Source organism: Eriocheir sinensis, chromosome 3 (genome assembly GCF_024679095.1).
Source record: "Eriocheir sinensis breed Jianghai 21 chromosome 3, ASM2467909v1, whole genome shotgun sequence".
Taxonomy (NCBI): domain Eukaryota; kingdom Metazoa; phylum Arthropoda; class Malacostraca; order Decapoda; family Varunidae; genus Eriocheir; species Eriocheir sinensis.
This window is the reverse complement of record NC_066511.1, coordinates 25510886-25536427: the sequence shown is the minus strand read 5'-3', so window position 1 is coordinate 25536427 and position 25542 is coordinate 25510886. Positions and strand designations below refer to the sequence as shown.

At 45.1% G+C, this 25542-nt stretch overlaps 1 protein-coding gene across 6 annotated transcripts in view; it reads right to left on the bottom strand.

Annotated features, from left to right (window-relative positions):
* Window positions 1–25542, bottom strand: part of LOC127007147 (nephrin-like) — a 102900-nt gene that overhangs the window by 28352 nt on the left and 49006 nt on the right. For all 6 annotated transcript variants that reach the window (XM_050877826.1, XM_050877845.1, XM_050877853.1 and 3 more), the window contains exon 2: window positions 4831–4960. In XM_050877826.1, the coding sequence (XP_050733783.1) occupies window positions 4831–4960 (130 nt within the window). The remainder of the gene's footprint in view (window positions 1–4830; window positions 4961–25542) is intronic.

Below are 25542 nucleotides of genomic sequence, written 5' to 3'. Positions count from 1 at the left end.
GAGAGAGAGAGAGAGAGAGAGAGAGAGAGAGAGAGAGAGAGAGAGAGAGAGAGAGAGAGAGAGAGAGACGCATGAGGAAGAAGTGTGGGAGCAGTGATAGGCGAGGACTTTTCGCTATTTTTCCACCTTAAATTGCCAACTTTGCTGTAAAAGAGAGAAAGCAAAAAAAGTGAAGTGTTAAGGCCTAGAGCAAGTACACATGTTCTCCGCCTGTAATTTTGTTTCTTTGTTGCAGCCTCGATGTAGGGATGACGTGTCTTAGATGTATGTGTTTAAACAATCAACTTACTTAAATTTTAATATGACCATCTAAATGTACAAGTAATGAATGACTCTTGTGTCCTTAGAGCTGTCGTGCGTGATGGGTTGCTTTGAGGGACAATCACGTGGATGATTCTTTAAAGTTATCCACAGTCACTTTTTTTCCCCTTCTTGGAGTTTCTGAGATCGTATTATTCTATTGCTTTAGACCTTTCAGGAATAAGGGTGCATGCTTTAATTCTGGGCAACTATTGTCCCTCTCATTATATGTGAGGTTTTCATGTTTTTTTTTTCAGGAATAGGGGAGAACAGAGTTTTAGAGTAAAAAACGAACGCAGTATATAGTAATCTTCTGGCAGGGCAACAACAACAAAAATGATCGGAGTCCAAATCTATCTGTAGGATAAACAGTTACTGAAACCCAGCGAACGAAAGATCAATCAGAAAACAATAGGAATAGAACGGAACGTTTTTAGAAAACCGTAGTATCAGCAATAGGAATGTGTCCTGTCTGTCTGAACATACTGTTCAGAGATTTGGTACTCTACAAAAAATCTGGAGAAAAAACTAAGAAATGTGCACAGACAAATGAATAGGAAAATATCGTGTATTATATGCCGATACCCTCCATGGTGACGGTCAAGAGTAAGAGTTGTTGGGCAGGTCAAACACGTAGAAGTGACAGCAGATGGATATTCAGAGTAACAGAATAGCAACCTGGGAGTGGATAGCCAAAGTAACAGAATGGCACCTGGGAATTTGTATATTGAAGTTTGAGCAGACTTTGTGGAAAGATGAAATTTGAACATTTACCTGAGCAGGATGGAATAAACTATCAGACAAAAAGAGGTGGAGGACGTCGGGAAAAGACTTTGTCCTGCAGTTTGATTGTGATTGCTGCGATGGTTGATGATAATGATGATTATTATTATGATAACCGCGACTAGAGAAAAGTGTGATTGGTGCTCCCTCGGTGGGTGATGGAATCGTTCTATCATAGGTATGAAAAAACCGTTTGAAAGTTATCAGTACATGCTTAGCTACGGCCATCTATTTCCTTTATACTTTTTGTCCACCGTAGAGGGTCGGGGCTGTGTGTGCTAAGCTTTAAGAGATGTTGGTGTAGCCGTTCCGTGAAGGGCGGCAGCCGTGGGGCTCAGATTTGGGTGCGTGCCAAATGGGGCGGCCATGACGGATGGTGAGGTCACACGAGGGTGTCCCTGACAGTCACCAGGACGCGGCCGTGACGTGGCTGCTGACTAAAACACTGACTCCAGCATTACTACTGCCCGGGATGACTAATGGTCGCTGTGGCGGCCTTGGATGTCCTTTGACTTTCATTAATGCACATATTTTGTATTTTATGCCAAAAGAAAATGGAACGGGTCATGGAAAAATGTGTTAGCTCGAAAAAGGGAAAAAGCAAATAAAATGTGGACGGAGGGTCGGTTCGAAAAAAAGATTGTTAAACATTTTTACAACGAACTAGTAAATAGGAAACAGAACATGAAACGTGAAACGAGAAAAGGGAATAGCGTGGGAGTCAAGACCAACAAGGATGCTGACTCGAATCCGCCAGACCAACTGAACTGTTCTCTCCTGAATTGAGCGGCGCCTCAGCCACTATATAAAAAAAAAAAATATATATATATATATATATATATATATATATATATATATATAGAGAGAGAGAGAGAGAGAGAGAGAGAGAGAGAGAGAGAGAGAGAGAGAGAGAGAGAGAGAGAGAGAGAGAGAGAGAGAGAGAGAGAGAGAGAGAGAGAGAGAGAGAGAGAGAGAGAGAGTCGTTAAAAGGGTTTTACAAAAGAAGCAGAATTAATGTGCACCATTAAGCAGTGTCAGTGTTGTTATCCAGGAAGATCTTGCCTGGAGCGAGTGTGTGCCAGGCTTGGGGCTTAAGGCTAACCAGCCACGATCCGCGAGGAGCTAACAGCAACGGGTGTGGAGGCCTCGGCGGCAGTGGTGAGGCAAACAAGCTACTTGTAGACTATACGGCTTGCAGTACAACAAAATTAGAAAAGCGCCTCGTGTTTGTACGTCTTGACAAAATACTTGCGAACGGAATGTTTCTGTTCATGTTTACAAAAATAACAGAAGGAACACTTTGAGCAGCTTCTGGGAGTTGAAATGGTGCTTGGGAAAATATAATTTGAGGTTGGATCAAGGTAGGGCTTAGTACTGTTGTGCATGTGCTGGTGATAAAAAGAAAACACAGAGAGAGAGAGAGAGAGAGAGAGAGAGAGAGAGAGAGAGAGAGAGAGAGAGAGAGAGAGAGAGAGAGAGAGAGAGAGAGAGAGAGAGAGAGAGAGAGAGAGAGAGAGAGAGATGGGGTGGGGTGGGGGCGAGGAGGAGGAGAGTCGGTGCGTTCAGACAATGGATTCTTGTAATAGACCACAGAAGGGTAAAGTCGGAAACGTATGCCTCGCTGCGTGTTGTACAGCATTCGTCTCTGTCTCATTGTCTTTTTAGCCTGTGGTGGGTCAGAACCCATTAACCCGGGACACAGGGCAGGTGTGCTATCTGGGTTACCTTCCTCCATAGGATTCCCCAGGTATCCAGTAATCGACCAATCCAAGAGGAAGGAAGAAGTGCCGGGTGAGGGGTGCGTTGACTGCCCGGACTGAAATAGAACTCAAACCCGCGGATTCGTAGCTAGGCGTGCTAACCATTACACCACGGAGCGGAAACTGCTGTTTTCGTAAAATAAAAATACAATTGTCCATTTTTTATTTCACTTACATCTTATAATGAGAATATAAAGTATAACAACCTGCCTGTGAATGAAGGGCGTGAGAAAGAGAATCAAGTTGACCAGCTTATCTGAGGACCACACTTCGCTGCCCTAATGTACTGTTAATATGGGAAAACCTAATTTACGATTTTATCAGACTGAAATACCGTGATCGCCTCAGCACACTAATCCCGCAAGGCTTACTGACTCAAAGGTTCCCGTGCCGGCGGTGCTTCTTTAAAGGCCTGTTATCTCCGCGGCCTAATGGTTTTCTGATCTTTATATCTTGACAACTTAAAGGGAATCGGATATTTTTTTTTAGGGCGAAAAGAAGTTAACTACACAGCTTACAGCATATAATCTGGGCAAGTTTACGGATAGGGAGTTGCTATTTCCGTGTTTACATGATTAGGTAAAGGCAGATTAAGTGAGGTTAAGTGAAGGGTGTTTTTTTTTGTGTGTGTATATTCGATTAGTTAAACGCATCCCCCTCTTCAACTACGGTTTTGATATAAGGTTTGCTTTTGCCTGAATTGCTAAAACGTACCACTCCGCTTACTTTTTTTTTTTACTTGGTTATTTAAACGGATAACCCCTTTAAACTTTTCGGTATTGGTACGGTGTTTTTTGTTTTTGTTTTGTTTATTCGATTTGTTAAACACATCCCCCTCTTCGGCTACGGTTTTGGTAAGGTTTGTTTTTTCCGGAATTGTTAAAAGTATTACTCCGCTTACTATTATTTTTTACTTGGTTATTTAAACGCATAACCCCTTTAAACTTTCCGGTGTTGGTACGGTTGTTGTTTTTATGTGGTTTTACTTGATTAGCTGAACGCATCCCCTCTTCGGCTACGGTTTTGGTAAGGTTTGTTTTTACCGGAATTGTTAAAAGTATCACTCCGCTGTTTTTTGTTTTGTTTTTTTTGTTACATGACTATTTAAAAGCATGAACTTTACGATGTTGGTTAGATTTTTTTTTTATATATATTTTTTTCCGTGACGTTGAGCGCATTACCCCTTTGACGACATTTTTTTAACTTGATTATTTTAACACCACCACTTTAACTTTACAGTGTTGCTTCTTTTTATTTTTTTTTACGTGATTAGTTTTAAACGCATCCCACCGTGTGACTTTAAATATTGCCTCTCCCGTGTTGACAGAACGGAATTTCATATATATTGCGCCAGACGCGTACACCTATTTGATGTGTTGTTCACTTCTTCATGATTTAGTTTCTCCCGTCACTCGGCGTAATCAGACCCTGCGACTTGCTTGATGGGAGCTGAGTTTGGAGTTTATCCATTTTCTTTTTTTTTTTTTGGTAAAGCATTGCGTTTATCCGTATTAATATTGTGATTTGATTGTTGTGCAGCTTTTCACGGTTAATCCGTTATTCGTTGGAGGTAAATGAATTGGCCATATCTGCAGCGCCGACGAACCAAACGTCAAGTTATTGAAAACTGACATTCATGCCGTTCCCGGAAGTTGCATGAAAAAAAAAAAAAATCGTTTAAAGAGATGATATTGATAGATAGACAGGTAGACAGACAATTTTTTATACAGATAGATATGTAGCTAGACGGTGATAAATATATACAAAAAGAGTCAGAGACAGACGGACAGGAAAGACGGAGACTGGAAAATACTCGTATAAATACTTACACACAGAATGACATACATATTCTCAGACAGTGCAAGAAACACAGCCCGACAGACTTACAAACAGACAGATAGATAAACAGACATACAGACATAAAAGAAAAGACTTGGGAAACTAAAAACGGAGAGATTATCTTTAGAGATGCACACGAAGGACCTACCTGTAGAAGGGTGCAGGTGATGCGCCGCGATACCACAACACAATGAGAGCCACGTCCGCCAGGCCCCGGGTGGACAGGTCACAAGGGATCTTCACCGTCTCGTTGGCCAGCACGGTGAGCTGCGCCAGCACTGTAGGGCAGGGAGAGAGGAAAGAGATGACCCACTGTCGAGAACTATGTCATTTTTTTTCTGTGCATGTAATAGGGAGAGACGGCGAGATAAAATGAGGTTGAGATAGGAGGGTGGTTGAGGAAAAAAGGGATAAAAAATGGAATTGGAGTAAGTGTTTTGTGTGTGTGTGTGTGTGTGTGTGTGTGTGTGTGTGTGTGTGTGTGTGTGTGAGAGAGAGAGAGAGAGAGAGAGAGAGAGAGAGAGAGAGAGAGAGAGAGAGAGAGAGAGAGAGAGAGAGAGAGAGTAACAACGATCACTTCTCTTTTGCATCAAATACGTATGTAGCACCTCAGGATGTACAAATATAAAGTTATAATTTCTGCTTTAAAAAAAAATGCCATTATGATCGCGCATTTTTCATTTAGTTTTGCCTGCTTGTTCACGAGCATAAAGTTATAGTGAGTGCCTACTTTCTCATCATTATATCTAGTGTGCTAACTTCTACGCCAGCCACCTGCCATAGACCTAAAGGGGACAGATCCCTCCATAGGCTAAAATGCAATAGTTTTTCCCCATATAACCCATAATTTCAAGTCAATTTTTCATACAATGACTGATTTTTATTGTTGGTCAAGTGCAGTAAAAAGAAATTCGGAGGAATGAGGAAAATGCCAAAGGGAAAAAAATGAGTTAATTCGTCGATGAATGCTGAAGGAGAGACATGAAATTCCTGATAGCCATTTGTGCTCAGCTTCTTGTTGTTGTCGGAGTGAGTGTTAAGCAGACTTTAGCCAGGGGAAAGAAAAATTACGTCAACAGTAGCTTAGTGGATGAAATTCAGAAATTCAGCACACACACACACACACACACACACACACACACACACACACACACACACACACACACACACACACACACACACACACATTCACTCACTATACAAAAGATTCACGTAAACAGATTTTCATGAAACATTCCGTGTTGACGAGATAAATGCCAATGCCCATTTCAGCAGCGGCAGCATCCCTCGCCTCTTCTCCCTGGGATGGCATTGCGTCACGACCAGTGTTGGAAGCAAAGGTCACATCGCAGGAAACAAGGAAATATCACTCTCCTGCCCTCCGCTGCAGCATCCCGCTCCCTCCATGCTCCAAGAAAGCCTCACTGTGATTCTTCTTCCTTTCTTTCCTTCGCCGTCTTCCTCCTTCTCTTCCCCCCATGGTCCTTCTCTTTCTCCTCTTCTCTTCATGCTCCTTCCCTTTCTCATCTTCTTTTCTCCTCCTCCTCCTCCTCTTTCTCCTCCTCCTCTTCCTCTTTCTCCTTCTCCTCTTTCACTTTGCCCTATCCTCCAACTTCTGCTGGCTTTTCTCCTCTCTCTTCTCCTTCATCCTCCTCCTCTTTCTCAACTGACACCTCCTCCTCCTCCTCCTCCTCCTCCTCCTCCTCCTCCTCCTCCTCCTCCTCTTTGCTTCTTCTCTCCCTTTTCCTCCACGTCCATTTTCTTCCTCTTCTGCCACGCTCTTTGCATCAGCTTTCCTTTCATCTGGTATCGTTGGAAAGAGTCTCTCTCTCTCTCTCTCTCTCTCTCTCCTACGCCTTTGCCTTCATCGTTCCTCACTTTTGATTCTTCATTACTCCTATTTTTTCCTTTTTTTGTTGCCTTTCTCAATGCCTCACACCCCCATCTCTCTCTCTCTCTCTCTCTCTCTCTCCCGGTGTGTGTGTGTGTGTGTGTGTGTGTGTGTGTGTGTGTGTGTGTGTGTGAGGAAGACAAATGGTGTCTTTGGAGGACCAGGGTAATATTGCAGGGGGCAGATAAGCTTGAGGTGCGTGTTTACAAAGCAACTTCTTGATGTGCTTCAAGTTTAAGAAAATATATAGAGGAAGCGTCGAAAAGCAACTATGGAATGCAATGTTTCATGCATGGCGGAAGTACTGTCTCGATCAGTCTAATTTTCCACAGAGAGCACGACAAGGTAGTGTGCTGGTGTGCATGAGGGAGTTTATCAGAAGGGAGGTTTATTAATTTCCGAAAACTAATTCTTCATCTTCCCCTTGCTGAGGAATATGAAGTCTGTTTCTATGGAACAAATTGTGTTGGAAAATATAACTATTTTTTTCATTTGGATATGTACATTAATTTTTGATATAATAACTAAAAAGTAACTGAAATAATTTTTAATGTTTGTAATTCACATACATTCGCATGTCTATTTATCTTGCTGTTGTGAATAGAATCATGGAAAAAAAAATATTATATCAGAAATCTTTTAATATTTCAATGTTGTATCATCTTGGCGCCTCTGTTTGTGCTTGATATCAACTCTCGCTCTCCATCTTGAAGGAAAAACAAAAAACAACAACAACGGAATTTAAAACGTTTTAGATTTTGAGCTCCGTTGTCGGTGGTGTCGTCGTGGCTGCTGCCTGGCGACGTTCCGGTGACATGATTGGTCTGAGAATTCGTGTCTCGGCGCGAGTAAACCGGCTCCGGCGCGTCGGCCGCCAAATATCCTTCTTTTCCCCGAGACGCCGCCGTTGAGCCTGACGCTGAGACACTTGCTGAGCTTTTATTGACTGTTTGGAGCTATTCGACGGTCCGGCAAAGGCCTCAGAGGTGATCAGCGTTTGATGTTGCAGCTTCAAAAGAACATATAAAACACTACCGTAGATGCAATCACTGAGCTCTATGCCACGTTTCAATAAGATGAAAAATAATTATAAGAGAGAGAGAGAGAGAGAGAGAGAGAGAGAGAGAGAGAGAGAGAGAGAGAGAGAGAGAGAGAGAGAGAGAGAGAGAGAGAGAGAGAGAGAGAGAGAGAGAGAGAGAGAGAGAGAAGGGGGGCGGTTAGAGGGAGGGGAAGAGGGAGGGAGCTAGGGAGGGTGACCATGGTCTGACCACGCGATAGACTCGCGATCGCCCGTCACCACCCTCCCCTGATGAGCATGGCGATACAAATGACGGATCTCTTGGCACGGCTGAAACCTCACCCCCACACCTATCCGGGAGGCGAAACACAGCCCCGACTGACACCCGGTACCCAATCATTGCTGGGTGTAATAGGGGGCTAGAAGACTACCCATCCGTCTCCATTCTGCCAGGGAATCGAACCCTAGACCTCTCGGTTGTGAGGCGAGCTCGCTAACTCCTGCACTACGGAGCTCTGTTTGCATTACGGAGCCTCGCTTTTTTTTTGTGTGTGTTTGTTTAGACGTTACGACCCAGGAAGAATTTCTGAACCATTTGGGGGAAAACAAAAGAATCGGACTGCGTTTTCTTCATCATTAGTGCGTCAGATCGTGGAAGCAATTATTGGAATCTTTCACGTTTCTTTAACACGGACAACATTATGACTCCAATTCCGTTAGAAATCGATGTCGTGTTGTTTTGCATTTCATCGCCTCGACATTTCGTTTCATCTTAGCGTCTAATACGTCGCTGATTTCCTGCGTGGGAGACGGAAATGAGATGTCAGGAGAACAAAGGGTGGCTGCTCCTCGTATCGCGTCGATTTTTACATTATCCGGGCGTTGGTCGGACTCTTTTTCCTGGTAGTCGCGATGCCTCTCCACCACCCAGCGCGGAAAACATGAAAACGTTGAGAGGCAAAAGAAAGGTTGTAGACACGAGGGGGAGTGACGGAGTGGTCGGTGAAGCTGTGTGTTGACGAGGAGTGAAGCGAAGTGGAAGGAGGAGGAAGAGGAGCGGAAAAGAGTGGAGGATGAGCGGTGTGGGTACTAGAGTGTGAGATGGGACGAGAGCGAGAGAGGAGAAGAGACACAAAACTGCAAGGAAGACGCAAAGAAAAAAACGGTGGTGGGTGAGAAGAACCAAAAAAATGACGAAGTGGAGGCTGGGGAGCAAGAAAAGACCACAGATTTATTTCCTACCACGATAGAGGCGGCTTATACAGCAAGAGTAATTAATTTCCTCTCTCTCTCTCTCTCTCTCTCTCTCTTATATATATTAAAATCTAAGTAAAAAATGGTCGTAGCAACAACTCGTCGCACAGAAATATGACAAGAAGAAACTGCGTCATACTTAATATTTTATCATATTTACAAGCTGTGTATCGTTACTCACTGTTATCAGAGAGTTATACGATACTAAGAGGTGACTGAAGTTTATGGACGAACACTGCTGTCTCCGCCAATTTTCAGATAATACAAAGACTTAAAATGCAGTTGAAATGGAAGAAGGATTGTATTAGTAAACAAAAATTGAATCATGCGAATCACACTCACTCTAGAGAGAACTACACACTTTGTTTTAAGAAGGTAAAAGAGTGGACAAGCATCAAGCAAATGTGCGATGGCAAAACGACATGACCGATTGACACTTTCACTGATTAAATGGCATCTCACCCTCAGAAGGAGTAGAAAAAATGCGACGACACAGCCACTCCGGAAATCACAGGGAAATGGAAAACTAAAATGTGAGCGAGGTTTAATCGACAGTCACTCTCTCTTGGATTACACGGCAACTCTCCCTAAAAAAAAGTCATATGGAGCAAGGCACAGGCACTATCAAAGTTACGATGGTCGGAAAGAAAGAACGAAAAAGGGGAAGAGTTTTAAATTATTCGGCACAGTCACTCCTAGAGATTACCCGGCACCCTACCCCGAGAGAGAAGATGGAGGAATATGAACAGGCTGTCATGAAAAAAACAATCAAACACAAAAACCCTTCTGAGTGCATAAGACTGGAAGTGTTAGAATACCTATGTTAAACTATTTTCTACACACACACACACACACACACACACACACACACACACACACACACACTCTCTCTCTCTCTCTCTCTCTCTCTCTCTCTCTCTCTCTCTCTCTCTCTCTCTCTCTCTCTCTCTCTCTCTCTCTCTCTCCAAATACACAGCGTCTCACCCTTTAGGAAAGTACAACAAAATAAAAGTCTAAAAAAAATCACGGGGAATGTAAAACTAACACGTGAACGAAAAGTTACGCTACGACCCACGCACTCTCCAGGATTACAAAGCATTGCCGCCCCAGGTCACTCTCCTCTTCTTAATTATTAACAGAAGCGCCAGAGTTTAGCGAGCGCCCCGTCCCACCACTATCTACTACTTTCTGGACTCGGAGGATGAGGGAGAGCCATTCAGGCCCGGGGAATAGGGTCGGCCAGGCGGGTATGAGTGAGTGGGTGGGTGAGCGTGGACAAAGCTGGCTCCCATGGCAGCTCTATTGATCTTCCGGATATGGTGGCCCTGTTTTGGGTCCAGCCACCTACCTTCCAGTCGGGGTATAGAACGGCATCTTTCCCTCGATAGTGAGAGCTTCCCTTTGTGCTCTTTGCGCGAATCCAGAGATATTTTTGCGGCTAAATGTTGTGTTTATCCGCTGCACTACTGGTGTTATTCGGAACGGAATCCTTCCATGCTAGAAATCCTCTCAATGCGCTTAGCCTGAACCTTGTGACATTTTTCGCCTGAGATTTTTGTGTACAGTTATCCGGTGATTATTCATGGAACTCCCACTGGTGATAACGATACGGCATCCTCTCCCTCGACAATGCTTTCTCTCTCCGCTGTGAAGGGGTGGATGGGGGGGGGGGGTACATCAGCCTTTATATGTGTATAGGTTTGTGTAAACCTTAGCTCATCTGCTATTGTTAAACTATTTTTCTGTAAACTTGATAAACTATATACACCAGTGTGTGTGTGTGTGTGTGTGTGTGTGTGTGTGTGTGTGTGTGTGTGTGTGTGTGTATTTGCTTGTTTGTTTGCTTTTTTGTGTGTGTGTTCGTTTGTTTGTTTGCTTTGCTTTGCTTTGCTTTGCTTTGTGTGTGTGAGGGGGGAGGAGTGTATGTGTGTGCGCGAACTCACTAATATTATACTACATATTCCTCCATCAACAATAATATACCTCAACATACTCTTTGTGTTAACGTTGTATGTTCGTTAGCAATTGTTTGTGTTGGACTGTGGCCGCTATATAAGAGAATTGCTTTTGGGAAACTTACAAGTATTGCATGTATCTGAGTCTTCGTAATGGTCTAAGTTTTTGATGCAGTGAGCTCGTTTGCCTTGATTTAGTCACATCAGCGTCGGCGGCGAATACGCCAGACACTCTCTCCTTCCTCTTTCCATCTTTTCCAGGAGTGTGATGCTTTTGCTGTCCCCAAGTTATGAGAAGCGAAGACAAGGGGGAGGGACGAGATAGGAACCCTCTTAACCCTTCAGTAACGCCGTGCTGGCTTCACACTAACCCCAAACCAAGGACGCAGCTCGAACACATTGACCGTACGTGCCGGATCCCAAAACACATTCCTCTGTGCTAACCCACAGCGCTTTGTTTTGGTGGCGATGCTGTCATCCCCAGCAGCAGCGGCACCCGTCACCGTCTCGCCGCCCCTCGCCTTGCCTAGCCTCGCCTCCTGCTCCTCTGTCATCCTCTCGCTCCCCACCGCTGCGGCAGACGTGGCCATCATCACCGCACTGGAAATTGATGGGGTCTTTTTCGACCTCCGTAGTCCCGTTACTCCACCGCATCTTGGCCGTGGCAGCATCAGAGAGTTCACTGTGCTCCTTCCTGTGGCAGTCGTGGGGTTCTGTCTTTGTTTTTCCACAAGTCTGCGGGGCTGCCACTCGTTGGGGCGTCTCGTGTTTACGTGGATAAGGAGGGTGGTTTGCTGAGGTGAAGGACTGGGCTGGAATGTGGAAGATGTCGTTTATTTCCTGGCGGCAGATGTGTGTTTGGGTGTTCAAGTTCTCTGTTTGTTGGTCTATTTCGAGCTTCCATAACAGCTTGGTGACTGCGGTGGTGAGAGGACGATGGAAATTGCGGTGTTGTGCTGCGATATTGAGTGTGTGGCTGTCGGACAATGGCTAGTCTTTTTTTTCCTACCTGTGTACTATTGTGCCATTTGAAGCGTGAACGACGACTAGTAGACGGCGGTGGCGGCGAGGTGATGGTTGTTGTGGTTATACAGTGAGTTGTATTGTGGTGCGTATTGAAGGTGGAGAGTTCGGTTGGTGAATACTCTTTCATCTTATACACGGTTTTTGTCATAGGTAATTGAGGCATGAAAGGGATATGAGGTGATTGTTACGTGGCACTGCGTTGCGTTGTGGTATCGAGTGAGTCGGTAGCTGCTGGTCCGTGCCTGGCTCTTATTTTTTCTTCTGTGGTGTCCGTGGCGTGCAGGGAGACACTCGCTCACCGCCTAGCCTCTCATGAGCCGTCTTAATACTTCCTCGACGAACGCACTTGCATACATAAATTCCTCTGGTTTGGGACTGGCGCCCCTCCAATCTCGAACCGTAACTGGTGTGCGTATGTGGTAAAAAGTATATTATGTAACCCTGCAGCATGAATGTAAACACACACACACACACACACACACACACACACACTGCCCGGTAGTTCATTGGATAGAGCGTCTGCCTCACAACCAGAAGGACTGGGGTTCGATTCCCCGGCCGGGTGAAGATAAGTTGGGTTTATCTTCTTTCACGTGTAGCCCCTGTTCACCTAGCAAAGAGAGAGAGAGAGAGAGAGAGAGAGAGAGAGAGAGAGAGAGAGAGAGAGCATAATCCTGGGTCGATCTCTTCAGTGACCTTTAAGCCATCACTGCCGCTACTGAAGGTTGATGACTACGACAATAAGTGGAGGGATGAGGAGAAGGAGGAGGAGAAACGCGGAGAAAAGGAACTCCGAGGATTAGGACGATAAGGAGGCGGACCGGAAAGAGGAAGAAAGATGAGGAGAAAGGAAAAAGAAAAAAGAAGAGGATTAGGGAGAGGGAGCTAAAGCAGGAGTAAGATGAAGAAAAAGAAGAGAAAAGTGAGAGATGAGATAGAAAAAAATGGAAACAGAAGAGCAAGTTACAAAAAGTGTGTGGGATGAAAGGACTAACTTTTGATGACCTAATTCACTCGAAAGTAATTGCTGCCAGTTTTAGGTTCGGTCAGGTCTGGTTAGTTTAGGAGGAGGAGGAGGAGGAGGACGACATCGATGACGACGAGAATCACATGATAGAGAATTTAATCTGTGACAAATGCAAATGTTAAGACAGTAAGAATTTTGAGTGGAAGTGTATTAGTAGGCGATGAGCGTGTGTCATATTCGTGCGGGAGGGATAATAAGTGAATCAATACATCATACGACAGCGACGGATGTGCCTGTCGAAGTCAGTTTGGGATAACGTCATTCTCAGATGCACGACGGGGTAGAAAGTAGTAAATTTCCGGAAAAGGAATATCATGCAAATGTCTTTTATAGTTTATTCAAGATTCTTCATGGAAAAAAGGACGTAAAATATTTGAGGAAACGATCGTAGTGAGTGTCATGTTTGGTTATGTTATATAATTTGATCAAGACTGCACATAAAAAGATTCATGAAATGTCTGGGTATACAAACACGGTAGTTATATAATTCATAGCCAAGTCAGCGTGATGAAAGAAAATAACTAACACTTCATTATCCACAACGCAAGACATAGATGGAACTTAACGAGCTTTATGACGGCGTACGATCGCTATATTGATGGTGTTATGATTATGTTACAAGTGTATATAATATTTAAACACAACCACGACACACGAATCACATTTTTTTATTAGGAAAGATTCTACTCTCTTAGATGGTCTCATTCTTACGAAAAGGATACATAAATTGACCGATTATATGACTGGGATGATTGTGCTGGTCGTAGGAAGCGAAGGACGAGGATAAGAAGAAGGAAAAGAAGGAGCAGAAGAAGCAGGGGGAGGAGAAAGGGGAAAAGGAGGAGGAGGAGGAGGAGGAGGAGGAGGAGGAGGAGGTCGTGGTGGTTATAGAGGTAGAGGTATTGGTTGAGCAGGACAATTGAAACAGAGAAAAATGGAAATAATTGGATAAAAGAGGGAAGTGAATTTGAGGGATGGGAAGCATGTAATGGAGGAGGAGGAAGAAGAGTAGGAGGAGGAGAAAGAAAAAGAGGAGGAGGAGGAGGAGGAGGAGGAGGAGGAGGAGAAAGAAGGGGAGGAAATAGTGGTGGTGATGGACGTGAAATTGGAGAATGGAAAATAAGAAAAAATACAAAACGTCTGGACATTGAAAAGGAAAAAAAAAAGAGAAATAGAATTAGAGGAAAAGGGGAATATAAATTGGAGGAGAAAGAGGAGGAGAAGGAGAAGGAGGAGATGGTGGTGGTGACGGACGAGAAACTGGAGAATGAAAAATAAGAAAAAAATAAAACGTCGGGACATTGAAAAAAAAAAAAAAACGAAATAGACTTAGAGAAAAGGGGAAGCATATAGTGAAAGAGAGAAAGAGGGAAAGAAGATGGAAGAGGAGGAGGAGGAGGAGGAGGAGGAGGAGGAGGAGGAGGAGGACAACGACGACGACAACGAGAACCACAGGAAAGAGGGAAGAAATTTTACGATAGACACGAAGGACTAACCGAGAGAAATGGATGGGGAAAGAGGAATCGGGGAGAACGATGACTCATGTTCGGAGCAAGAGATTAGCAGCGAGGAAGGGGCAGAAACGGATGAGGAAGGGACATAAAGTAGGTAATAGAAAGCTTGTGGAGAGCAAAGGCTTACCATAAAGGTTTACAGTCACTGCGGTAACGGTATAGCTTACGGAAGGGAAGGAGGAGGAGGAGGAGGTGAAGGCGGAGGAGGGAGAAGAGAAAAAGAGCAAAGACGAAGAGGAGGGTGATGGTTGGAGGTAGGAGCAAGAGAGAGGTGAAAGACGATATGTTAGGTAGATGGAAGAGGAGAAGGTTGGAAAGGCGGAAGGAAGAAGAGGAAGAGGAGAGTGATGGATCAAGGTAGGAACGGTATAAAGTAGTGAAAGAGTATGAGTAAGAGGAGAAGATGATGCAAATGAGGAAGTTGAGGCGGAAAAAAGATGAGGACGGGAGACAGGAAAGGAAGGTAGTAGTAGTAGTAGTAGTAGTAGTAGTAGTAGTAGTAGTGGCGAAGGAGAATGGATGAAAGAGAGAAAAAGAGAGAAAGAGGGCGAGAGAGGGGTGGAAGAAGGAGAAATGGGTAGCATCAATAGTACTTTATATCCTGTTTCCTTGTGTTTAGATCAGTTTTTGGCCTTTATCCAGCAGAGAGACTTCAATTTACATGTTTTTGGGGGTCACATACAAGGTTACCAGATTATCGTATTCACCACATTGTATTCATCCTTTTTAAGCCTCAAACTCTCGTACCTACACAAATGACGATAGAAAATTGAAGTTAGCGTTAAAACTCCTATTTATTGATGTCTCTATGTCCTTTTTTGCTATAGTTATTGGTCAGAAACTACTAAAATACAATGCAATGAGTACGATACTTCGGGAACGCTGGTCACATATTCTCCCCTTCCCCTTTGTGGAGTCGTAGAACAACAACAACAGCAACAACATTAACAATAGCATCGGCACCAAAGTCCGGCCGGAACGTATGGCCTGAGTTTGTTTTGAAGTTGGTGTCGTAATTACAATCAGACACAAATAGATAATCGGTGCAAAGGGGCCGCCGCGCTGGTCGAATGAAAACCAATCTGGGCTGCAAAAGTTGTTATTCGCCTAAACCAATAAAGAAAGGCCGTATACCTCAAACCCACCCAGCCTCCCTCCCCTCTCCCCCTCTCTCCCTCTCTCTCTCTCTCTGGCGTTCCTCCCCCTTCCCCCTTCCTTCCCCTCGCCTCCTCCTGATATCTACCCTTCTACATGGCCTCCCCTTCCTTTACTGCTCACCCACCCTCCCCTCCTGTCTCTTTGCCGTGCCTCCCCTCCCCTCTTCCGTCCCCTCGCCTCCCCTCACTCTCCACCTACTGCCCTACAAGCCCTCCCTTTCCTTTACTGTTGACCTATCCTCCCAGTATGGTTCCGTCTCCCCTACCCCTTCCCATCCCTCTCCTTGTCGTTTCTCCCCCTCCCTTCCGCCCCCCTCGCCTCCTCTTCCTAAAACCTACTTCTCTATAATACGTACATGGCCCCCCCTTCCCTTACTGCTTACCTAACTTAGTCTCCCTTCTCTTCCCTACCCTCGCTTACCTCACCCAAACTCCCTCCCTTTCTTTGCACTTCCTCCTCTCCCCTTTCCATCCTTCACCTCCTTTTCTCTTGCTGCTTACCTGCCTTCCCCTCCCTTCTCTTTCCTACCCTTCCTTACCTTACCTGAAACTCACCTTTTGTACGCCTTCTCTCTCCCCGCCCCTTACGCCCCCCCCCCTCCCTCATATTCCTGAAACCCTTCCTCCTATATGTCCTCCCTTTCCCTTACTGCTTACCTAACTTACTCTCCCTTCTCTTCCCTACCCTTGCCTACCTTACCATAAACCCACCTTTTGTACGCCTTCCCCCTCCCCGCCCCTTCCGTCTCCCCCCCTCATATTCCTGAAACCTACCCTCCTACATGTCCTCCCCTAACTTACTCTCCTTTCTCTTCCCTACCCTTGCTTACCTTACCATAAACCCACCTTTTGTAGGCCTTCTCTCTCCCCTCTCTTAGCCGCTCTCTCCCTTTCCTTTCTTTTCCCGTGGCTTCCTTTTCCGGTAACCCACCCTCCCACCTACATGTTCTCCCCTTTCTTCCCTCCCCTTCCATCGATTCCTTAGCCGTCTCCTGAGAGCTGTACCCCTCCTTCCTCTCACTCTACTCCCCTCTCTCTCTCTCAGCTCACATTCCCTGTCCACCTCTCTATTCTTTTCCCCTCGCCTCCCATCCTATTCCCTCCCCTCCTATATTCCCTTTGGTCTAGCTATTTAACTTATTTACCAACCCTCACCTGCCTCCCCTTCCCTCCTTTATCCTCCCCTCGCCTCCCCTCCCCTACTTCATTATGCCTCCGACTCCTCCTCTCGCCTTCCCCTCTTGAACCCTCCCTCTAGTCCCCAGTCCTTTCCCCTCTTGTGCCCTCCCCTGCCTTTACCCCTTTACCCTGGCTCCCTTTTCCTCCCCTGCTTCCATTCCCCTCCCCTTTTCTCTTTCCCTTCTTTTCCCTCCTCTTTTCTCCTTTCCCTCCTCTCCTCTCCCCTCTTCTCCTTCCCCTCCTTTCCCCTCCTCTTTTCTCCTTCCCATTCTTTTCCACTCCCATGTTCTCCTTCCCCTTCCTTTTTCTCTCCCTTCTTCTCCTTCCCCTCCCTTTTTCTCTTTCCCTTCCTCTCCCTTCCCCTTTCCTCCACCACCCTCCCTTTTTCTCCTTCCCCTCCTTTCCCTTCCTCTTTTCTCCCTCCGCTCCTTTCCCTTCCTTGTTTCTCCCTCCCCTCCTTTCCCTTCCTCTTTTCTCCCTCCCCTCCTTTCCCTTCCTCTTTTCTCCCTCCCCTCCTTTCCCTTCCTCTTTTCTCTTTCCCCTCCCTTCCCCGCCAATTTGTTCCCCTCCCGCTCTTCCCTTCCCCCCAACCAATAATATAAAAATCTTTAGTTACCCAAGGGAGGTATGCTACATCGAACACCTTACATTTCGCTGCACTGGCTAGGAGCAACAACGTAGTATTATTTCTAAATCTATCAATCTATCTATCTGCATCTATCTATATATCTATCTATCTATCTACCTGCCTATCTACCTATCATCCATCTATCTATCTAAAATTTATACACACACGAGAATGAACGCGAATTTAAATATAGGCAGCGCTAATAAAATGCGAGGAACAGGTGCGCCCGGTACACGCAAGGCGAGGCATTTATATGAATAGCACGATGAAACTCACAAGCGTGCCGGAATTTTATGTCATATGAAATAAAGGCTCAGTTGGTCCAATATTACGGGTCATAAAAGGGAGTGGCTGTATGGGAGTGACGGGAGGACCACCGGAAATAAGGGAGAAGGGCGAGAGAAGAAAGGAAGAGAAGGGAAGGAAGCGGGAAGACATAAGAAAAGGAGGAGATGAGTTGAAGGAGAGAGCAGAAGAGCACGGGAAACAAGGGAGAGAGAGAGAGAAAGAAGGGCGAGAGAAGAAAGGAAGAGAAGGGAAGGAAGCGGGAAGACATAAGAAAAGGAGAAGATGAGTGGAAGGAGAGAGCAGAAGACCACGGGAAACAAGGGAGAGAGAGAATGGCGAGGGAAGAAAGGAAGGAAGGGAAGGAAGGAGCAGCGGGAAGACATCTGGAAATAAGGAAAGATGATTGAAATATGAGGTAGAGGAGAGGGGAAGGAGGTTTTATTGGAAGCAACGGAAACAAGAGAGAGAAAGAAGGGCAAGGGAAGAAAGAAAGGAAGGAAGAGGAGGAAAGAGTAGCTGGAAGACATAGGAAAAGGAGTGAATGGAGAGAGGGAGAAGAGAGGGGAAGGAGGTATTATCAGAGGGAAGGGAGTGCCTGTATGAGAATGATGGGAGGAGGGCGTGGGGAAGAGACGGATAGGATGAGGGAAGAAGAGTGATGGGAGGCGAGCGTGAGGGGGAGAAGAGAAGGGAGGGGAGTAATGAGAGAAGGGCGTGAAAGAAAGAAGGGAAAAGAAGAATACTTATAGTTAAGAGACACAAAAACAAGTAGAGAAGGAAGAAGAAAGGAAGAAGAGGAGAGAAGACGCCAATTGGAAGATAGCGTGACGTAAAAAAAAAAATAACGATACTAGGAAGACGCACAGAGGAGAGAGAGATAAAAAACAACAACAACATAAGATTGAAGGGTCGAGAGAAGAAGGAGAGCAGGGGGAGGAGGGTATTATGAGTAGATATGAGGAGAGAGCCGCAGAGGGGAAGGAACAATGACATTAGGCTGAAGAAACTGGCGAGGCAGGAGCGAGGGGGAGGAGGCGGAGGGAAGCCCAGAAGAGGACGTCGAGTTTTGTCAGATAAAAGGATGAGGAGGAGTCAACAATACGCGAAGAGGAAAGAGATACGGATTGAGAGGAACGGAAGGAGATGAGAGGAGAGAAAGGGAAGGGAGATGCCGTGGTCGTGAAGCATTAGAAGTAACTTGAAGGACGTTTTCTTGATCAGGAGTAGCATGGTAGGGAATAGGTCTGGCGAGGGAGGAGGAGGAAAAGGAAAGGAAAGAGTGGGGAAAGGATGTGTACAGGTTGGTATAGCAAAGGGAGGTGAGGAAAGTGGGGAAGTAGCCATCGCTGTGTGTGTGAAATATGGATTAAAAGTTTGGTGAGTGGCAATGTTTCTTAATCTACATAGAGAAGGAGAGGAGGAGGAAGAGGTTAGAAGGGCAAGGTTGCTCAGATGAGGCGAGGGGAAGCGAGGAAGGGGAGAGAGTAGCCATGATTGTGTGTGAAATATTGATGAGAAAAACAACGTGAATGGCATATTATCTGGAGCCAAAAGTACTGTAAGAGAAAATGTATGAAAGACGAAGTAAGAAAAACAAAACAGAGTAGAGGAGAAAATTGTACCTGATGAACGAAGGGAAGGAGAAAAAGGGTAGTTGTTTCGTAAAATATGGATTAATAGCAATATGAATGACACGTTTCCCAGAGGCGAAATACTATGGCAGCGAGGGGTGCGGAGAGGGAGAAAAAGAGAGTACGTATATATAGAGAGGGAAGCAAGGTTATCGTTACGTGTGGAGGTATGAATAAACAACGTGGCGAGTACACTTTTTTTTTTTCTGGTTCTACGAGTGTTAATAGGAAAGAGATATCGATAAGGAGGGGGGGGGGGGAGAGGAGAGAGGGAGAGAAAAACAAGTAAAGCTGGAGGAAATGAAGACACGACATGGGAAAAAAAAACCCCACCGGAGTCGTGTGTGAAAGAGATGAGAGGAGAAGAGAAAAAAAAGGACGGAAAAAAGTTGAGGGAAGGGAAAAAAAATGAATAGAAATAGTGTATAAAAATAACAGAGAGGGAGACCAGGACGGAGAGGAGGGATAGAGAACGTTCAGAGAGAAAAACAAAGCAGTGAAAAGGGGAAGAAATAAGCCACATTAATGTTTGGACAACGGACTGAAAGTGACATGAACGATACATTTTCCCGAACTGGCATCATCAGGGAAGAGAAAGGTATGGAAGAGAGAGAGAAAGAGAGAGGAGAGGAGAGGAGAGGAGAGGAGAGAAGAGAAGAGAAGAGAAGAGAAGAGAAGAGAGAGAGAGAGAGAGAGAGAGAGAGAGAGAGAGAGAGAGAGAGAGAGAGAGAGAGAGAGAGAGAGAGAGAGAGAGAGAGAGAGAAGAGAAGAGGAGAGAGAGAGAGAGAGAGAGAGAGAGAGAGAGAGAGAGAGAGAGAGAGAGAGAGGAGAGGAGAGGAGAGAAATGTAGAGTATATAGGGTGGAAAATAGAAGAGAGAATAAAAGAAAAGATGCGAATAACGTGAGAGGAAGAAGGAGAGACCAGGAGAAGCAAGGAAGGCAATCGGTGACCTTAGCAAACTGTGATTCAAGGTAAAATGAGTGACGCTTTTCGTAGACATATTACTTTGCTACTGAGAAGGATGTGAAAGGAGGAGCTTGAGGGGAGGAGACGAGGGAGGAAGGTTGAACATAGTCATAGAAAAAAATTCGACTCGATAATGAGAGGAAATAAACCTAGTATGAAAATATGCAACAATACTAACCACGAATAGCATGTTTTCTTCGGAGGATATTTGGTATTCCTCGGATCAATAGGGCAATATGTGTTTCCCCAGTGTCTTGTAACATGAAAGCGAGGTGTATCAAAGGAAAGAGAAAGAGAACAATAATAGGAAATCGTTGAGCTGACCTGCTTCACAAACGACAATCTGTCCTCGAATCTAAAGCCATGTGACAAAATGAAATAATAACGGAAACACATTGACCTGCGGAAAAATACAGTCTCAGAATACCACAGATACTCCTAAAAATAAGGTTATCTCAACGCTTCGTCAGGTAACGGAAAACATTTACATTGAAAATACAGACCAGGAGACCGACCAAATGTACCTGAAAATAGATTATCCGACCTCAGGTGAACAAGAAAAGCGACCAAGAAAAAAAAAAAGAAAAAAAAGTGGGCGATGCATACCTGAAAGGGAGGGTGATTGTTGTTGCTGTGCTGTTTCTTTTGAGTGAACTGATTGTGTTACAAGAGAGAGAGAGAGAGAGAGAGAGAGAGAGAGAGAGAGAGAGAGAGAGAGAGAGAGAGAGAGAGAGAGAGAGAGAGAGAGAGAGAGTGTGTGTGTGTGTGTGTGTGTGTGTGTGTGTGTGTGTGTGCAGGGTTCGTCGCCAAGAGCCTTTCCTGAGGGCCAATAAGACGGTAAATAAATGGCCGGTAGCAAAATGAATGTCCTGGAAATGAGTTGGAGAGTAAGGGAAAAGTGAGGGATGTGTACGTTTGTTTGTTTGTTTGTGTGTGTGTGTCTTCGGTATTCGTCCAGAAAAGTCTGCGTCAGCGAGTTGTGTATCAAGGAAGGGGTGGCGGCAAGGCTGTTGTCTGAAACGAGGGCAAAGTGCTGGAAATTCTCGTTTTGATGTTGGAGTGTAGAGAGGCTCGCTGGCCTTGACGGCGGACGGCGAGTGTGTGTGGGCGTCTCTGGTCAGCGTGCAGCAGAATTTCAGGAGGGGACGCCATACTGAGAGGGACGTCAAAGAAACTATGATAACCTAATTCTTTGCCTCCATTTTGATACCTTGAAGGACATGTGCATCAAGTTATCATTTTTTTCCTCATTACCTTCTTTAGGTTTATTATGTGTAGCTTTTTTCCTCTTTTAAATTTCACGCTATATATTCCTTGTGTCAACCATTGTGCGTTATGAAAGCACTCACATTAATGAAATACATATTTTAACCACAAGGCAAACCACCAAGAGCCGTGTTGTGTGCTTTTAAAACACACACACACACACACACACACACACACACACACACACACACACACACACACACACACACACACACACACACACACACACACACATGCCTACATATATCGTGAAATTGTCAAGAGTATTGTACAGAGGAAAGCAAGTTCACTTTGATATCCATCCCTTTTCCCTTGACATGCATCCCCTCTTTTTGATCTCGGTCTGTCCCTCTCTCCCTCCCCTTCCGGCCTTTCTCTTCACTTCCATCTTATTCACAGCCACGAAACTTCACAACAGGCTCTGGGCACGAGGCCATACACGAGCAGGTCCTATTTGGGGCGGCCTCAAGGTCTTGTAAGCTCGGCGATTATGCAGCCGCAGCTTCTTCAGTCCGTTGTGTACATAGTCACGAAGTAATTAATCCCGGCTAGGCGATCACCAGCCCGCACGGCCCACTGATTCCCATTATTATCATGGAGGGACAGACTGGGGATTAATATTAAGATGGAGCTCGTGTGGGGGGGGGGGGGGATGCAGGCAAGGCATAACAGCTCGCCGGGCTTGTCAACAGAAGGCGGATATTAGTCGTGACGCATTCCAGAGCCTGTGCAGACGAGCGTGAGAGGTGGTGGTGATGCCGCTGCCTACCAACACTACCACTATTGCCAGCACAACCATCACCACTACCGCCCCACCACCGTCACCACCGCCCCCACAGCCTCCTACACCACCACTGTTTCCCCCTCCCATCATCACCACCGCCACCCACCACCTCCACCACCATAATCACAACCACCGCCATCGCTACCGCCTCCTCCGCCACCAGCACCTGCGTAATCTGGAAAACCGTGCTATTCGGTTCGTCGTAATGGGTGATATTAGTATCATTACAAATCGCGTCTCTCTCTCGTCTCTCGTCTCTCTCGTCTCTCTCTCTCTCTCTCTCTCTCTCTCTCTCTGACACACACACACACACACACACACACACACATTCATAAACACACTAACGAAGACTTACCTCGGGCGCCGCCTCGCACAAAACACGGAATTATTCACTTTATGCGACACATTTGTCCTCACAAACACGTTGTTTATTCAGTGAAAAAACACACACGTCTTTCAAGCTGAAGCCGCATTCACGATTTTACTTTTATACATAAGACTCAGAAAACTGTAAAAGTTGAGAGAGCAGAAACGCTGAGACATACATAAAGACACTGAGAGACACAAAGAATCGGACAGGAACCACTGAAAATAATAACCAGGGAGACATTAGAATAAACTGGCGGGGAAACAGTGAGAGAGACAGGCAAGGAGGTAAGACAGACAGGTATGCAGAGAATCAGGCAGGAATTCAGGCACACGGATAGATCGTTTAGCGAGAGAGCGGAGAGCGGGAAAAAAACCCATCGCCAAAGAAACATGTTCATTAGGGAGTGACACCAGTTTTTATCTTCTCCCATGTCAGTTCTTTCTAGGCCGGATATTCTTACGCCTCGGCTGACAGCGACGATGGGCGAGTGGGCGAGACACAACGGACGAAGACGTTTTATTTTCTTTTGCCATTTGTGTGTTTGTGACAGTTGTGTGAAGTAATGCATGAAGGGAGGGAAGCATTGTGGTGGTGGTTGCAGGTGTTTATGATAATGAGAGCTCTTGTAAAGGAGGTGGTGACGGTGATGGTGCTGGTCGGGGTGTGGGAGGGAAGCTGTTGTTGGCGCTGGTGAAGGCAAGATGGATGCAGATGACAAGCTTTCTGCTATAGTGGAGGCGCTGTCGATTTCATCCAATATATACAAGTAAAACTATCGTAAAAGTTTAGTAGTTTTATGGGGAACTGTGGTGGTGACTGCGGCATCGGCTAGGCCTATGTAAAATATTAGCATTGTAATTCATTGGAGATTTTCATGGTGAATTGAGATGTCGACTATATAGGTATTAAGGTGAAAACGATTATGGCTAAGTAAGTATTGGTTGCTAGCTATGGTTTGTGGCAGTGTTGATTGTGTGGTCCTATATCAAAAAGGGTGTTGACTACTGTTTCACATTATTTTTTCCCCATCATCTCAGGTTTCCATTCTTCGTTGTCCTTGGGAAAGCGCAGCGTCACTCACACAGACAGATGACAACACGTTTGACAGATATTCCCGCAGAGGCAAAGCCGGCGACAACTTCTCCGACAACAGCCTTTGTTCGGCGGCCTCCCACGCTCAGTGTTGGAAGGCGTCATGCAGCTGTTCCGGACTGCAGCACGAAATGGCCTGCTTTAGACGGTCTTTCGCGGCGGGGTGTTCGTCGCGGTGAGTGATGGGGCGATAAGGACGTTGCGGCCTCGTGAAAGGAGGATAAAGTGCTGTCGATCTGCCTTGAAGTAGGAGAGTTACAGGGACAAAACTCGGCGATTCGACGCCTCCAGACAACACACTCCCGCAAAGTATTTTTCTGTTATTTCCTCCACCGTTTTTATAGCGCCGGCTATTTGTTTTGCTTTGAACGTTTTACTGAAAATTTATGATATTCTTTTAATTTATAGGTAAATATTTTATTGTTCAGCTGCGTCTGTTTTGTTTCATCTATTTATTTCTTTGCAACATCGACGTGTGGCTGCTGCAATATAACGTTATGAAATAATAAGCGACCAGTTATGCGTAAAATCCATGTTGACTCGTCGAGTATTTTGTTTATTTTATATTTTTTTTCTAACACCGTGGCAAGTGCTGTGAAACTTTTGATAGATATTTTTACTCAAGGTTTAATGTAAGCAATGGGAAAGTTCAGTAGAGCGATGAGCATTAAAACAGCGATACAAGAGAAGAAATTAACTAATGTGAGCTGAGCTGCTTAGAGTTGGAGTCAGTCAGTGGATGAGGCGAAGTTATTGATTATGCTGCTTGGGAGATCCGTGTCAGTGGAGCCGCGCCGCCCACACATGATCTAAATATAATACGCATCTAAGTAAGCTAGACAGGATAAGTATCTGCATAAATATTTTTTCTGGTAGTTATTCTGATAAGTGGGGATAAGTTAATTTTTCTCCACTAATATCGATGCGCCTTAAAGATCTTTATTTATTCATATGTATATCTATTTTTTTTCCAGGGACGGCGCAGGAGGACTTCTGCTTACTACTTTTCCTCCCTGGAAATTTTCGAGGTAAGTTAATTTATCTTGGCAAACACGGCATACAAATGGAATGCTTCACCAAATACAATAGCGTGTGCCACTAGTATATATACGATGTTTGATAATATTATTTAGAAAACCAAACAAAAAAAGTAAAGCCGGATATTACGAGCTCCTGAAAAAAAAAAAAACATAACACACACACACACACACACACACACACACACACACACACACACACACACACACACACACACACACACACTCGATTATTCAGCTTCATAAGAATAACTAGGTAAACTCATTTTGGGAAAGCGAATGAGATAATTCAGTCTCTGAAGAACTATAGTGATGTGACTCTCCCTTTACCGGTGATGTTCCCTCATGCACATTTGATGTAAGTGAAGAGCCTTTGTTTTTTATCCTCGGGTTAGTTTGTAGCGTGAAGAGTTTTGAGTGATCAACGTTGCTGAGCTTGTTCAGGTACTTAAAGACTGTCTCCCCGCAGTCGTCTCTTTTTTCCAATGTGAAGAGGTTGAGTCGCTGGAGTCGCTCTTTGTAAGGTTTCGTCCTCAGTGATGGTATCATCTTCGTGGTGCGGCGCTGTACTCTCTCAAGTAATTCAATGTCTTCCCTGTAATATGGAGACCGGAATTGCACGGCGTATTCCAGGTGGGGCCTTACCAGCGAATTATACAAGGATAACAACTCCCGGCGTCTTGTATTCGAAGCTCCTCGCTATGAACCCGGGCATAGTATTGGCTCTCTTACAGGCAGACTTGCAGTGTTTTGTTTGTTTCAAGTCACTGCTGAT